We start from the raw sequence: 17,213 nt of genomic DNA on the forward strand, positions 1-17,213 counted from the left end.
GTCCCCTTCACTGGAACTAAGGGGCCAAGCTCAACCCCTGAAAAACAACCCCACACCATAATCCCCCCTCCACCAAACTTTACACTTGGCACAATGCAGTCAGGCAAGTACCATTCTCCTGGTAACTGGCAAATCCAGACACATCGGATTGCCAGACAAAGAAGCGTAATTCATCACTCCAAAGAACACGTCTTCACTGCTCTAGAGTCCAGTGGCGGCATGCTTTACGCCAGTGCATCCAGTTCTTTGCATTGCACTTGGTGATGTAAGGATGTGGATGCAGCTGCTCAGCCATGGAAACCCATTCCATGAAGCTCTCTACGCACTGTTGTTGTGCTAATCTGAAAGCCACATGAAGTTTGGAGGTCTTTAGCTATTGACTCTGCAGACAGCTGGCGACGTCTGCGCACTGTGCGCTTCAGCATGCGCTGACCTCGCTCTGTCATTTTACGTGGCCTACCACTTCGTGGCTGCATTGCTGTTGTTTCCAGTTGCTTCCACTTTGTTGTAATACCACTAACAGTTGACCGTGGAATATTTAGTAGCAGGGAAATTTCACTGAAGGACTTATTGCACAGGTGGTGACCTATCATAGTAACATGCTTGAATTCACTGAGCTCCTGAGAGCAACCCATTATTTCACAAATGTTTGTAGAAGCAGTCTGCATGTCTAGGTGCTTGATTTTTTACACCTGTGGCTATGGAGGTGATTGGAACACCTGAATCCAATGATTTGGAGGGCTGGCCCAATACTTTTGGCAATATATAGTGTATATATATATATATATTCAAAACGTATTTACTGTTTTTTTTTGTGGAACTGACTTTGAAGAATTAATATTGTCAAAATATTTTCTGGACTGCCCTTATTAAGAGTAAGTGATGCAGGGTTGGTTTTTTACACAGTTTACAAAATGTGAAAATGCGATTTTGACAGATCCTGGATTGCCTGCATTTTACCATGAATCAGCTAAATTTTGGAGCAGTGAATTATTTAAGCTCTCACGAACTTAAAAGATGAACAGATTGTCCTTGAAAGATCAAGAGGGTGTGTAATTTGACCATGCCGCGTGGATGATAAAATTTTAATTGAAGCAGACATGCTACTTTCAGATCTCCTTGGTGGTTATTTTTTTTTCCATCAGTTTATACTTGTTTTTCACCTCACGGGAAATTGAGTCTGCTGAGATACTATATTGTAAAAGAAAATATGAATTTGAAGGAAAAAAAATAACAGCATGCATGGCAATTATCGGATATGCAGACAGCAGCTGGATAATTTCAGATAATTCAAATATTTAAGCTTTTCATTGACTTAGGCCTCCATATTATTTATTATTAGGTCATTCTTGGATAGCAGTTCACGGCAAAGAGGAAAAGTAGTCACCAAAGCCCTGGCCATACATGTGGCAAAATTTCAGTAAATTTCAAATATGATAGCAAGTAATTGCCAGAAACAAAGCAAGATACCATCAATCGACCACCAGTCAACTGTGAGGCTAAGATTAGGCAATTTATATACAACTTCAATATAGTTTATTAGAAGAGTGAACATGAAACAATATGATGTAGTTTAAATCAGGTGGATTTTTCTACCACAATTGTTTAGGGCAATCTCAATCCCATTAGTTTGTGGCCAAAACTATCATTATACTGTATATCCCTAATTGCTTTGCAATTTCAACAAAGAAAAATTGTTAACTGAAATCTGTTTTAGATACCATCATGTGCAGGAGTGTCGATGTCCTAGTCCCTCACTACTCCTAAGGGCTCCCACTGACCGCCAGTAGGCAGTAGACAAATGTTGCTAAAGAAGCTCATTTAACAAAGTTGAAAATGGTCTCTTCTCATGATCAGTAATTTTGTAGGAAAATCAAATTTACCAAAATCACTCTGCTAATCCCTAGTCATTTTTAGGTGTGCCTAGAGGACTTATGAAGTCTAAAAACAGCCTGGGCTGTATCTACCATAATGCCACTTGTGGGCCAGTACCTAGGGTGGAGGGGGGGGGGGGGTGGTTGGATGGTGCAGCACCAAGTTTTAGAATGAATTCTTTCCAATAACTTTTTTTCTGTTTTTTCCCACATCTGGATCTCTGAGCATTTGTGGCTAGCAAGAAAATTGTAGGGGGTAAGAGGTGCAGAGGATATTAAGATTCAGAAGACTCACTACAGTTCAGGAAACATGAAGACATCTCTGATTTCTCATGATTGGTGGTCTGCATATTAGCCCCACATATTAGACAGACCACATGTTGCCTCTATGAGTGCATTCTAGTTGTCTGTTTGCCAAAATAATCACATAAAACAAGGAGGAGAGCTTAAACAACAAGGCATTATTATTCAAGTGTGCCTAGGGCAGCATGATTTCTAAGTACGACCCTTAAACTAACCTATACACCCATCTGTCGTTCACTGATCTGATTTCAGTAGCATTAAACATTGGCTGGCTCTGATGACCTATTATCCATTATATATCATTGCGCTTTTAACTATTTTACTCAGTCCTAACTACCATCTTTACGGTGTGTTGCATTTGGATAAATACTCAGCTTTCTTCATGGAGACTGCATACCGCTTATTGAATTGTATGTACACTCATCACCCACTTTATTAGGTACACCTGTTCAATTGTTTGGTAACACAAATTGCTAATCAGTCAATCACATGGCAGCAACTCAATGCATGTAGGCATCTAAATGTGAAGATGACTTGCTGAAGTTAAAACCGGGTAGTAGAATGGAGAAGAAAGGAGATTTAAGTGGCTTTGATCATGGCTTGGTTGTTGGTGCCAGATGAGCTGGTCTGAGTTTTTCAAAAACTGCTGATCTACTGGGATTTTCAAGCACAACCATCACTAGGGATTACAGAGAATGGTCTGAAAAATAGAAAATATCTAGTGAGCGGCAGTTGTGTGGATGAAAATGCCTTGTTGATGTCAGAGGTCAGAGGAGAATGGGAAAATTGGTTTGAGATGATAGAAAGGCAACAGTAACTCATTACAACCAAGGTATGCAGAATACCATCACTGAACGCACAACATGTCGAAGCTTGAAGCAGATGGGCTGCAGCAGCAGAAGACCACACCGGGTGCCACTCCTGTCAGCTAAGAACAGGAAATGGAGGCTAAAATTTGTCCAGGCTCATCAAAATTGGACAATAGAAGATTGGAAAAACATTGTCTGGTCTGATGAGTCTCTATTTCAGATGCGACATTCAGAAGGTAGAGTCATAATTTGGCATAAACAACATGAAAGCATGGATCCATCCTGCCTTGTATCAATGGTTCAGGCTGGTGGTGGTGGTGTAATGGTGAGGGGGTATTTTCTAGCCACACTTTGGGCCCCTTAGTACCAGTTGAGCATTGTTTAAACACCACGGCCTACCTGAGTATTGTTGCTCACCATGTCCATCCCTTTATGACTAGTGTACCCATCTTTTGATGACTACTTCTAGCAGAATAATGCACCATGTCACAAAGCTCAAATCAGCTCAAACTTTCCTGAACATGACAATGAGTTTCTTGAACATGACAATGAGTTCACTGTACTCCAATGGCCTCCACAGTCACCAGATCTCAATCCGATAGAGCATCGTAGGTATGTGGTGCAACAGGAAATTCGCGTCATGGATTTGCAGCCGACAAATCTGCAGCAACTGCGTGATGCTATCATGTCAATATGGACCAAAATCTCTGAGGAATATTTCCAACACCTTGTTGAATCTATGTCACAGAGAATTAAGGCATTTCTGAAGGCAAAAGGGGGTCCAACCCGATACTAGCAAGGTGTACCTAAAAAAGTGGCCGGTGAGTGTATATAAACAGTTTGGTGCATATTTTGTAATGACAAATGTTTTTGTGTTCTTCTCTGACAGCTGGAGGCAGAGGCCGTGTTCCGAGCCATAGCTATAGCAAGTCAAATCAACTGCCCAGTATACATTACCAAAGTGATGAGCAAGAGCGCCTCTGATGTTATTGCACAAGCCAGGAAGAAAGGTTAGATGTTTTCTCTCTTTGACATACTGTTCACTTGAACAATAAGAATAACTGAAGACAAAGCTCCAATGGTGGGGACAATAGTTCTGGTGACCCTGGTGACTAACAAGGATTTTCCCTCACTTTAAAGGAATCTCCTTCTCACTTCCTGTTGTCACTATGGGATAGGAAGTGGAGGAAATTCTACCTAATGAGACACTGATAGCAAACAAAATACCCTCCCTTGCTACACTAATTCACAAGTAAAGAGGCCTTAGTGAGTTCTCCTCCAAAGCATGTCATAGGTTTTAGTAGTAAGTTGTGGTCATACAGCATGGCTCAAGGATTATTTTGATTGTCTGGTTTAGACTGTCAGTTCATTTGCATAACAGCATCCAAACTAGCTTCAGTAAATTAGCAATAAAATAAAATAGCAAGTTAAAATTATTAATTGGAAACAATTCCCTAAATTAGAAATGCCTCTAATAAGCGCTCTATGGCTAGCCTAAGGCTAGCCATACATTATACAATTTTCCTTTTAAATTTACCAAAATCATATAATAGGAGGTCAAACCTAAACACTTTCAATTTGTATGCAGTCAGGCAGACCCTTGCACTACATAGTTGAAGGTAAATCTAAAGGCAATTTAATAAAAAAATGTTATAATGTACGGCCGGCTTAAGTGGCTGGGCTGGATTACCATTCGGAATATTGGGTACATGCCTAAAGGTGGCACAGCATGACTATTATTGGGAATGTATTTTTTTTTCATTATTAGAAATCTCACGTAAGGGTATTTACACATTATCACAATATTCTAAACCAAGTTAAGACCAGTAAAACAAGGAAATATCCAGTTTTAACTGCTTCTCCTCCTCCCTATATCAGAACCACTGCTACAGGATGGCACAGCTGCGCAAAATCACGTATATATACATGATTTGCATTTGCAAATAGGGGGCGTGCGCTCGTGCTGCCCTACCCGCACCGCCACTGGTAGCTATGGATGTCAGTAACTGGGTCCCTACCAGCGATTCCCCGCCAGCACCCATCGATCACTGAGTAACACTAACAGGGAAGAGACTTGTGGTGTTCTCTCCTGCCAGCAATAACATGCTGCTGTGTATTTCTCTGCACAGAAGAGAAATACACAGCAGCATGTTTCCCTAGTAAAACACAAACAGCACATGATGTGAAACAGCACACAGTTAACCCTTTGATCGCCTCAGGCATCAATCCCTTCCTGCCAAGTGTCATTAGTACAGTGTCAGTGCTTTTTTTTAGCACTGATCACGGCATTAGTGTCATTGGGATGTCAGTGGCAGTTAGTCAGTTCCCCCCCAGTGTCAGAATGCCCGCTGCAGTCCCACTATAAGTCACTGATTGCCACCATTACTAGTATAAACCCCCTCCCCAAAAAAACAATATATGTACTGCCATTTGTAGACGCTATAATTTTCACATAAACCAATTACTTTAAATGTATTGGGATTTTTTTTAGCAAAGACCTAAATTTAGGGCGAAATTTGATTCTTAAATTTTTAAAAAATGCACAGGTGATCAAATACCACCATAAGAAAGCTCTATTTGTCGGGAAAAAAAGGACATAAATTTCATTTGGGTGCGGCATTGCATGACTGCGCAATTGTTAGTTAAGGTAACGCAGCGCCGTATCGCAAAAGATGGCCTGGTCAGGAAGGGGGGTAAATCCTGCTTAATCTGATCTATCTATGGTCATTCCCATTCGAGAGGAGCCAGTCTAGTAACGGACTCCTCTCGAATGGGACTATTGGAATGTTTGTGCTCAATCAGTGCTTGCAGCCAATCGGTTGCATCGCTGATTAGTGTATTCTGGCCACTGAGGAATGTCGTTGCCAGGATACAATAGCACCCCATCTACCTTAATTGTGGGGATGGGGGATTCTGTTTTCATTTTTTTCTTTAGATCAGCCGCCTGACTGGTCAAAAAAATAAAAACAATCCATCTATGACCAGCTATTAAGATGGCTGCTAAGTTCTGTGCCTGCAGGCTCCAATGATGAAAATCCAGCTATGAACAGTGAAGAAGAGGTTCTGATCTGGAATTCTGGAAGCTAAGCCCTATAAACATTATAGTCTGCCATCTGGGTTGCAAGATGGCACAAGAGGTGTACTTACCTCCACTGTCTGCCTGTAAATGCCATAGCTCGGCCACCGTCAGCCTGACTCCTGATCCCACTACACTAGGGGTGTGCAAAGCTTTGGGGAATTTGTATATTTACACTGTGGTTATATAGGAGAGCTGGAAGCAGGGAAGGAAGCTGCACAAAATGGTTGGGGGCAGGAAAGGGGGGGGGGGGGCAATAGGTCATTTTGGTCCTTTTTTACTTGAGAGCTAAAGGATCCTGTCCCGGCACTGTTTACAGGTTACTTTTAAAGTATCTACACATACATTCTGCCATTTGCGTAATAACTGAACAGTGTATGGCAAGATTACATAACTAGTGGTTCTCTTGCTTTCAGGAGCGATAGTGTTTGGAGAGCCCATTACCGCCAGTTTAGGGACAGACGGGACCCATTACTGGAGCAAAAACTGGGCAAAGGCTGCTGCTTTCGTTACTTCTCCTCCTCTCAGTCCAGACCCAACCACACCTGATTATTTGACCACTATGTTGGCATGGTAAGACCTACACTTACAGTGAATATCTGTATGATCTTTATTGCATGTTTAGGTCCAGCTTGGCACAATGTAAGTATGTATATGTTATATCTGAGAGGCTTCTGGGAAATCTGACAATCGCTGTAGTAGTCTGGGCTACTACAGTAATAGCCGCAGTCTTCCTGGTTCTGTGTGAGCAGCTTCCCCCTCTGCACACTTGACCACAAGAGGTCATTTGCTTGGCAAATACTCAGCTTCTGCTATATACTTGGCTTGTGCTTTCCCAATTAGGTATCCATTCATAGTTGCCTGTCTTACATATTTAAGGTGCTGAAAATGAGTCTGTACGTAATCCTGAATTTTGCCTCCTAAGTGCATTGAATGTCTCTACAGAACACTAACACAGTGTGTGACATTTCTTGCAGCGGTGATCTCCAGGTGACGGGAAGTGGACATTGTTCTTACAGCACGGCACAGAAAGCCATAGGAAAAGATAACTTCACTTTAATTCCAGAAGGAGTGAATGGTATAGAGGAGAGAATGACCATCGTATGGGATAAAGCTGTGGTAAGTAATAGTGTAGTCTTGCATTAGCTATTTATTAACAGTAGCTACATGCCTCCCAGTGAAGAACACATGGTGGGATAGTCATATTTGTAAAAATGAATTCCAGACATGGTATATTTTTACATAGTTACATTGATCCAGATTGAACCAATGTAACTACAGTTGTGTTCAAAATAATAGCAGTGTGTTGAAAAGTGAATAAAGCTCAAATTCCTTCTAATAGCTTTTATTTCCATACACACAAATGCATTGGGAACACTACACATTCTATTCTAAATCAAAACATGAAGAAAAATATATCAAATTTGTGTTGAATAGGTGAATAGGTGAATAAGTGAATATTAGACTGTTCAAAAAAATAGCAGTGTTTGTATTCTTCTTTACAAACTCAAACATTCACTATATAAACTGAAAAATTTTGAAGATTTTGCTTTCCTTTGAATCACTTCATTAATATTTCGTTGTATAACCACTGTTTCTGAGAACTGCTGTACATCTGTGTTGCATGGAGTCAACCAACTTCTGGCACTTGTAAACAGGTATTCCAGCCCAGGATGATTGGACTACATTCCACAGTTCTTCTCTATTTCTTGGTTTAGCCTCAGAAACTGCATTTTTGATGTCACCCCACAAGTTTTCTATTGGATTAAGATCCGGGGATTGGGCTTGCCACTCCATAACGTCAATCTTCTTGGTCTGGAACCAAGATGTTCCATGTTTACTGGTGTGTTTGGGGTCGTTGTCTTGTTGGAACACCCATTTCAAGGGCATTTCCTCTTCAGCATAAGGCAGCATGACCTCTTCAAGTATTCTGATGAATTCAAACTGATCCATGATCCCTGGTATGCGATAAATAGGCCCAACACCGTAGTATGAGAAACATCCCCATATCATGATGCTTGCGCAACCATGCCTCACTGTCTTCACAGTGTACTGTGTCTTGAATTCAGTGTTTGGGGGTCGTCTGACAAACTGTCTCCGGCCACTAGACCCAAAAAGAACAATCTTACTTTCATCAGTCCACAAAATGTTGCGCCATTTCTCTTTAGGCCAGTCAATGTGCTCTTTGGCAAATTGTAACCTCTTCAGCACATGTCTTTTTTTCAACAGTGGGACTTTGCGGGGGCTTCTTGCAGATAGCTTGGCTTCACATAGGCATCTTCTAATTGTAACAGTACTCACAGGTAACTTTAGACCTTCTTGGATCTTCCTGGAGCTGATTGTTGGCTGAGTCCTTGCCATTTTGGCTATTCTTCTATCCATTCGAATGGTAGTTTTTCGTTTTCTTCCACGTCTTTCAGGTTTTGGTTGCTATTTTAAAGCATTTGCGATCATTTTAGCTGAGCAGCCTATCATTTTCTGCACTTCTTTATATGTTTTCCCCTCTCCAATCAACTTTTGAATCAAGGTACGCTGTTCTTCTGAACAATGTCTGGAACGACCCATTTTCCTCAGAATTTCAGAGAGAAATGCACTGTAACCAGCATGTACAACATTTGCTGCCTTCCTTCCTTAAATAAGGGCAATAATTGCCACCTGTTTTTCAAAGAATGAATGACCTCACTAATAGAACTCCACACTGCTATTATTTTTAACATGCCCCTTTCAATTAGTGATTCAATTACACAGAATCAGCAGCATGCATGTCATGACTGTTGGGTCTGTTGGATTTCTATTGCTCTACTACACCTGCTAGTAAATTATTTGCCATGTAGAAATATCATTTCTACCAAAAACAGTGATTGATCAGGTTAGTGATGTCTGACCGCTATTATTTTAAACACAACTGTATGTATATACCACAACTGGCCAATGCCCCTGGAAGCTGGAAATCACTGAAGTAGATACTGCTACTCCAGTGATATCCACTTTCTTACGGGTCCTGTTCTGATCTGCTGCCATGCTACACCCTGAACACAGGAGGTCAGTGGCTCAGCATGAGCACCATTCAGAGAATTCTTTGAAGGAAGGCAAAGTGTTCTCTGATTGGACAAGGTGGAGTGCTGATGTCACAGTGTCCACCCTCTTCTGGGTCCCATGCCGAGCAGCTATCCTGAGACATTCTGAACACACGGGGTCAGCTGCTTGGCATAGGCACCATTCAGAGAATAGTTAGCATCCTCTGAATGATTGCAAACCGTTCTTTGATTGGACAAGGTGGAAATGCGAGGCTGTGACTTCATACTCCCCACCTCATCCAATCAGAGAACGCACTGCATTTGCTGAGAAAAAGCACAGGCACCATTCAGAAAATGCTTTGCAAAGTGTCTGACCTCCTGTGTTCACAATGCATCAGGCCAGCCACTTCCAGCAGCATTGGCCAGGTATGGTATACACATATTTACATTGGTCCAAACTGGATCAGTGTAACTATGTATACAATATTCATACCTGGAATAATTATTTAAATTAAGAAACTTATATTTTATAGGAAATCAAATCTGGTTCCCCTCTACCCCACAAATACATAGTTGCATAGTTAGTTCAACCAATAGAAAACAAAACTGGGACTGTTCTTTACATTGCACCCCAAGTATATTTTATGCTTTAATCCAGATTTGATAGAGTTTGAAATTTACTCAGATGTAGACGCCTTTTGCAGCTAGTCCTCCCCTTGTAAGATCCACAAAGCAATAGACTATTGGGGGGTTACTTACTTAAGCTGGAAAGTGCAACATCGGGTGCTCTTCTGGATAGGAACCAATCAGCTTCCAGGTTTTATTGCCAAAGCTCAGCAGAAGTTGATTGGCTACCATGCACAGCTGCACCAGATTCTGAGTGCACCAGTTTTAGTAAATCTCCCCCGTATTGTCTGTGGCCGCTATGGACTATAACTCAGAAAAAAGAAGCGGACAGAAATCTACAGAGAAGACATCTGAATTTATTACAGAACAGTAAGTGACCGGTAAACTGTTCCTTAGAGTGCAAGAGGCTAGGCCTTTTCTCTGAGGTTGGAGACTGTCTCAGAGGATGTATGCTTCTTCTGCAGATTACTGAAATGCTGCATAACTAAACACACAAAGACTTTTTCTTTCCCAAGTAAAGCTCTATTTGCTGTTCTTACACTCTTAGTACTGTAGAACTACTTACCATGAGAGGAAAAGGTCTTGTCTGCCTGACTCAAATAATTTAGTAGTTATCACTAGTTGATATACTTAAAGCCACCTTGTGCTTTGCTCCTTCCAAGCAAACAGGTTTCCATTCAGAGTCATCTTTTACGTACCTCCACCTCCAACAAAGCCTTGGTTGGTAACACTGCCTGTGTGTGTGCATACAGACATTCAGTGATGCCGAGCCTGTTAAAATTGCATGCTCCTTCAAAACCTAGAGGTGGTCTCCCGACTTTACAGGCATACTACCAGGCTTCTCAAATAACTCAGCTTTATTATACTACGGCTAAGAGTCCCGCACTTTTGTGGGTCTCTATCAAAGCTCTTTTCTGCCATCCTTTTGCAGTTGGCCCCTGAGTGTGGATTCCTAGCCGTTTGAACCCTCCTTTACTATGTTCTGCTTTGTCCCACTCTCTGGCTTTTTGGGATAGGATACGGCATCATAAACCATTAGCATCCTTACATACCCAATTTTTGCAACCAAGAGTTTGTCCCCAAGTTGGTTCCTACTTCATTCCAGTGGTGGCTTAACAAGGGCCTTTTGAAGATTGAGGATTATCTTAATGGGAATCAACCATACTCTTTGCATAATTTTGTAGATAAGTTACAGATGCCCTGTAATGAACAACTTCAATAATATCTATGTAATATATTACTTCAATCTTTCCTATGATCTAAGCTTGCCTTACTAGGTGGACCCCTTAAACTCACCTTTTTTGAATTGTCTTGTCAAGCAAGAGGCCTCATGTGGGACGGACTTCTTCGATATATGCTTCCATCACTGACCTGACTACCAAACTTTCATACATGATATAATGGGAGCGGGACCTGAATTTTACCTAGGAATTGCCTGTTTGGCAGGACATGGTTTATGCCTTGTCTAAAATATCTATTAATACCACATTGATTGAACCTAACTATAAAACTCTTTTGTGCTGGTACCTGGTCCCTGCCTGTATTGCCAAAATGCATCCTACTGTGTCGCCTGCCTGTTTTCGGCATTGTGGGCAATTGTGGACAATGTCTCACATATGGTGGCAATGCCCTGTAGTGACAAGATTTTGGATTAGAATGTTCAAGTTTATTTATTCAGTGAATGAAAATTCGCAGATCCCTGGAGGCGGCTCTCTTCCATAAGCTACCTGACGAGGTCCAAAAGAAAACAGTGAATCTCATTATTAGCTCCTGGCAGCACAAATTCCTATCGCTAACCATTGGTGGTCGGTTGTACCATTGGACTATGTGAAACATAAGTTTAATTGGATTATGGTCAATGGCAAACTCACCTCTATCCCCATACAAAACTAAGAAATTCGACAGGACGTGGGACCAGTGGATTTGGTACTTGTCCACTCCTTAACTTATGCCTGGCTGACCTATCTTCACCCCTTCTTTTCTTGTTTTCCTCTACATTTTTTCTTTATATTATCTTTTTATTTCGTTTTTATTTTGATGGCGGCTTCCGGTATGGCCTCAGTGATGCCTCCCACCATGCTTTGATGAGTAGCTACCTCAGTTGTCCTCATAGGTGACACAACCCTGTTTGATGTTATAAATCTTTCCCAGTATTCCATACACAACTTGCTTTTTCTGCTCAGATGCACGCAGCCACAGGGAGCAAATACCTGCTATTTATGGGTATGGAGCAACATGTGACTAACGCCTCTTCTTGCCATGTCACAGAGCTGGTGCTTGGAGACTGGCTCAGCACTGTCACATGAGGCTAGAGAGAGCTTTCAAAAAAAGCTCTGAGATACTGCACTTGTGTGAGATGAAGTCAATGAGATCATGCAATTTATATTGAGCAAAGGCAGTATGATAACGCTGCAAGACCTGGCAGATTAGGTACAGGATTTCCCTTAAGGCAATGGCGATATTGCCTTCCCAGGGGTCTTCTGTATGGCCGGGCTACATCAGCACTGCACTGTGGGAAACCAGGATGTGGAAGAGAAAAAAAAAGCAAAGAAAAAAAGTTTGTTTTTTTTTTAAGCGGAGTTCCACCCAAAAGGGGAAGCTCCGCTTGTCTGCCTCCTCCTCCCCTCCGCTGCCACATTTGGCACTTTTTGTCGGAGCGGGTACCTGATATAAACAGGTACCTGCTTCCAATTTTGGCTCAGTTCGGCCCCCCTCCTTCCCCCTGCAGCCCTGGAACTGTGGCCCATTCACAAAGCACAGTGCGATTCATGCATGCGCAGTAGGAAACCATATGTGAAGCCACAAAGGCCTTAGTCAAGATGATTGAAGAGGACACCGCTGGATCCCTGGACAGGTAAGTGACCTAATATCAAAGTCAGCAGCTACAGTATTTGTAGGTACTGACTTTAAATTTTTTGGAGAGGGGGCTGGAACTCCTCTTCAAGTGTTAGGTGTTTTCATATCGGCATGCAGAGATGCGTACTAATGTGATATTTAGGGAAACGGGGGACAGGTCTGCTTTAAGGTCCAACTAGATCAACTCTGAACTTACTAATAGTTTCATTCCATACTCCTGCTGGCTAATGGAGCAACATGGAAGTAAAAGGTAGGTGAGGATGTGTTTGTAAGCTTCAGACATATGAACAAAGCATAGCCTTCTAAGTGTGTACATGTCTCAGTCCAGAGCACTAAGGATATATTCACACCAGATGCAATGGAACTGCGTTGGGCATCTATTCCAGGGCAGTCCAACCGCATGGATGAGGCAAAATGCCTTGTCTCTAAGTGCCCAGATCACACCACTGCACTCTGGTGATGTACAGGCACAGTGCACTGGTAAAAAATACTACATGCAGTACTTTATCAGTTCAGCACAGTGAGGGGCAATCCATTACTTTCCACCGTGCGGCTGGCAATTGAACTTTATGAGATGTCTTTGTGTGTCAATAAAGTTTATTTCTAAAAAATAAAAGGAAATAGTGGGATCTGCCATGCTCAGCACATCATCACTGTGCTGAGCTCAGCTGAATTGCACTGTGAACCAGCCCTCAGTGTCATTTCTGTCTGTTGCCCTGTGCCTCTGCTATCAGCATGAGTCACTTCTGGCAAGTTTTCCTGAAGCCAATTGGTAAAAAGGTGACAGGGGAAGGAGCTCCAGCACACAGCCTGTGAATAACAGCCTCAGCTCTGTTCCTGTGTGCTGTGTGAAGGGGGTGTGTCTCTTTCCTCCAATCAGCTCTCAGCTTTCCTCACTGAGCTCTGCAGTGTGTAACTTCAGCTCCCCACCCTCTACTTTCTGAAATCTCAGACAAACTGTAAATATTCTGCACTTTGAACAGATGTAGAGAAGAGAAAACTGTAGATATACAGGTACAACTCATGTGGTAGGATTTGTTTAATCTCTGTGTATATAAGATAATGTGTCTGCGCTACAGAAACAGGGCCCTCCAAATTGATGGTCCACACAGAAAGTCTGGGCAGGCTCATCTTCAGTCTTATCACACAATTGTTGTAGAAGTGACCACCACGAATAACTCCAGAGTCCAACACTCGATAAACCTTGCTGCTTTCTTCAATTCGGGGAAAAAAATCTGTGCTACAAGGCAAATATAAGAAGACAGCCCACCAGCCTAGTGCATTACCGTAAGACTTTAATGATTGGGAAAAAAAGAATGCCAAAGTACACACAAAGGCAAATAGTCAAATGCTTGTAAAATTCCAGCAAGCCGCTGGAAGCATGTCCATCCCCAAGGATACAGCTTACGCGTTTCAGGGGTCAGACCCCCTTCCTCAGAGCTCTGTGTATCACCTGAGGACAGTCACCCTAACTGGCTATATGTAAGAGTTTACAACCACTTTGTCAAATTGTTGCTTTGCCTTGCAAGAACAGAAATGCAGATTTACTTGAAAATTCACTTGCAAATGTGTGCTCGTACTCAGACAGGCTGATTTGGCAGAAACAATTATAGGTCTTCATTATTATATAATACTGCCTATTCAGACAATATTTTAGCTAGACTCAGCTGATTTAACAATTTGTGAGCAAAGGACCTATTAGTGTTGTAGTACAATAAACTGGAAAAGGTCAGATCTGTGGGATGGTGCATGGGCTTTCCGGCTACATTTACTCCTAGTGGCAAAATACCCCAGCAGGAGGAAAACCTGAAGTTTCAATTTCTTTATACACAGGAACCATTGAGACTTACATGTGCCATGAACAGCTGGTCAGGGTAGACCACTGAGATCAAGGCTCTGCTGTGCACCAAGCACCTGTAGGAGAGAGGTTGGAGCATCACTTGGAGGCAGAATCTTCTAATAAAAACAGAAAGTTGCATTCAATCTTAGACAGGCCATAAACGAGTTGAAATCCAAAAGTTCTGTTGAGCAAAAAACTAAAATAACTCATACGGTTGTGCCATCAATTGTTTAGTTTTTCTAATAAAAATACATCATGTTGGATCAGAAACTTTTGATTGCAGCACAAAAATTGAGTATCGCAGCTGGTACATTAATGATGCGAAAAATGAATGATTCAAAGTTTTCGCATGGTCTATGGCCTGCTTTGCTGCACTTCAAAGGATGTTTTAGTAGGTAAAATTCTCTTATATAAACATGTTGTGCATGTTACAGGCTACTGGAAAAATGGATGAAAACCAGTTTGTAGCAGTTACTAGCACAAATGCTGCCAAAATCTTCAACCTCTACCCAAGAAAAGGGCGAATCGCAGTTGGGTCAGATGCCGATGTTGTTATCTGGGATCCAGACAAGATGAAGACAGTATCTGCAAAAAGTCATAAATCAGTAAGTCCCAATTCACTTTTGTATTCTAAGGAAAAATGTGATGGATAATAACGTACAATACAATCGTGAACAAGGACCAGTCTGTAATGGATGAACACAATTGATCATTAGTGTCAGAAGGACACGTACTGACAGATGTGGATGAGCAGGCAGATGTGAGTATAGTTTTGGGTTAAAGGAAGTTCTATCCATCTCAGAAGGCTCAAAAAATGGATATAATTAGGGTGTGGAGTATGTCCGTGGTAGGTAGGCATTTTCACAGTGGTGGCTGGGGCTTTAATTACCCAGAGAAACATATATTTATTCTAAATTAATAGGACATGCTGATGCCAGAACATGATGATTACGTATGGACAACTTGATGAAAGTGTGGCAGGTAACTAACACATTGGTTGTACAGTATTATAAATCTCAGTGTCAATAGCCCATATATTTCCCATAGTATTAGTAAAAGTGTAAGAGTTTGAGCTGCCAGTTTTGTGGAATAGAACATTTTTGCACAAACCTTTGGCTGAGAATGGTCACATGCAGATCCGTGTACTAGCTCTTGCCATGTTACAGGGGAGAGGGAGAATATTAATGAAATGGGACAGTAAGTACAGTACACATTGTAGTTCAGGGTTTACATGGGTTAAAGAATGGGTCTTTCATTATTAATATATATCTAAAGCCAAAACATGTTCATTTTGGTTTGAGTAGGGGAAGGATAAAACCCCTGACCTTTTTTTTGCCATTTGTGTCCCATTGGTGAGATTTCAATTCATGTCCTGTGGATACAGCAAGAAATGAGAAGTCTCCCCAAAGTTTGGAAAATCCTATAAGAAAGTAGTGATCGGTGATAGGTGTTTATTTACAAAAACTGGTGATCTGCTGCAGCTGTGCATGGTAGCCAATCAGCTTCTAACTTCAGCTTGCTCAATTAAGCTTTGACAATAAAACCTGGAAACTGATTGGTTTCTAGGCAGAGCTGCACCAGATTTTGCACTCTCCAGTTTTAGTAAATCAAGCCTCATGTGTCCCCATTGTAAGCGTTGCCTTCTATTTCTGTTCTGGTGGCTCATAATTTTAAATTTTACAAGACATTAGCTTTAAGTAGACCCCTGAAAGATTAATATTGATAATGAAACATTGCTGTCATTGCTAGGCTGTGGAATATAACATCTTTGAAGGGGTGGAGTTTCGTGGTGCCCCACTGTTGGTTATAAGCCAAGGAAAAATTGTGTTTGAAGATGGCAACCTACATGCTACCCAAGGCATGGGACGATTTATACCTCGCAAACCTTTCCCAGAATACATCTACCAGCGTATTAAGACAAGGAACATGGTAAGCATATTACATTGTGTATATGTACAGTGTCTGTTAACACCTTCTTGTTTTTATAGAACACATACACTCTGAAAAGGGCAGTGCAGTAGAAAGCAATATTGCTTACTCTGTCATTACATTTAAAGGGACTCTATTTACTTTACTGGTTAAAGTTGTATTTTAGTCAGTAAGCAAAACCTGCTGGCTGCTTAATAGTTTTAGGGCTTGTGCACACTAGCAGCTTTGGGGAAGGGGGGGGCAGTAAAAAAACCCTGTGGTTGAGCCATGGTTACTGCCCCCCAACTGCTCCCCCCTTTAGATGCAGAGGCAGCAGTCGGGGGTGTGCATATGCCATAGCAGGAGTTATACCCCTTGCCGCTTTCGGCAAGCTACACCATCCAATTGTGACCTCTTCAATTGAATGAGGCGGCTCTGCAAGAACCTCGCAACCTTGTGCAATGCACGTAGTTGCGGCATGCTATTGCAGGGTCCGACGGATTAAAACAGGTGATGAGGACGCATGGGATCCAAACTTGAATCGCTCTTCAGAGATCAAAGCTTGTGTGAATGAGCCCTTACAGCAAACATGCGCTTTGCCCATTTAGGGCAAAGACACTGGTTTGCTTTTACCCCGTCATTCCGCTTCAACATATACTTCCCCTTTGTTCCTCTATTTATTTCCAGCAGCAGAAGGAAATACTTGTAACTTCTGGATATGGATGAGCACGTGACTCACCCTATACATGGAATTCATCATTGCTGTCACACAGTCCATAGCTCTGTGTAATGCCTAGTACACACGATGAGAATATCAGGCAGACAAAAAAAAAAAACACGCATTCAGAGCGATTGTCTGATAATCTATTCATTAGTACACAGCTTTTGATAGCTAATCAAGAC

The 17,213-nt window shown here is 41.8% G+C and overlaps 1 protein-coding gene across 2 annotated transcripts in view; it reads left to right on the plus strand.

Moving 5' to 3' along the window:
* CRMP1 (collapsin response mediator protein 1) overlaps positions 1-17,213 on the plus strand; it is a 127,299-nt gene that overhangs the window by 85,160 nt on the left and 24,926 nt on the right. For both annotated transcript variants that reach the window (XM_089677390.1, XM_089677391.1), the window contains exons 8-12: positions 3,876-3,996; positions 6,479-6,635; positions 7,040-7,181; positions 14,837-15,007; positions 16,152-16,331. In XM_089677390.1, the coding sequence (XP_089533516.1) occupies positions 3,876-3,996; positions 6,479-6,635; positions 7,040-7,181; positions 14,837-15,007; positions 16,152-16,331 (771 nt within the window). The remainder of the gene's footprint in view (positions 1-3,875; positions 3,997-6,478; positions 6,636-7,039; positions 7,182-14,836; positions 15,008-16,151; positions 16,332-17,213) is intronic.

This window comes from Staurois parvus, unplaced genomic scaffold (assembly GCF_062004578.1).
Source record: "Staurois parvus isolate SC_StPar_1 unplaced genomic scaffold, SC_StPar_1.0 ptg000186l, whole genome shotgun sequence".
Lineage (NCBI taxonomy): Eukaryota > Metazoa > Chordata > Amphibia > Anura > Ranidae > Staurois > Staurois parvus.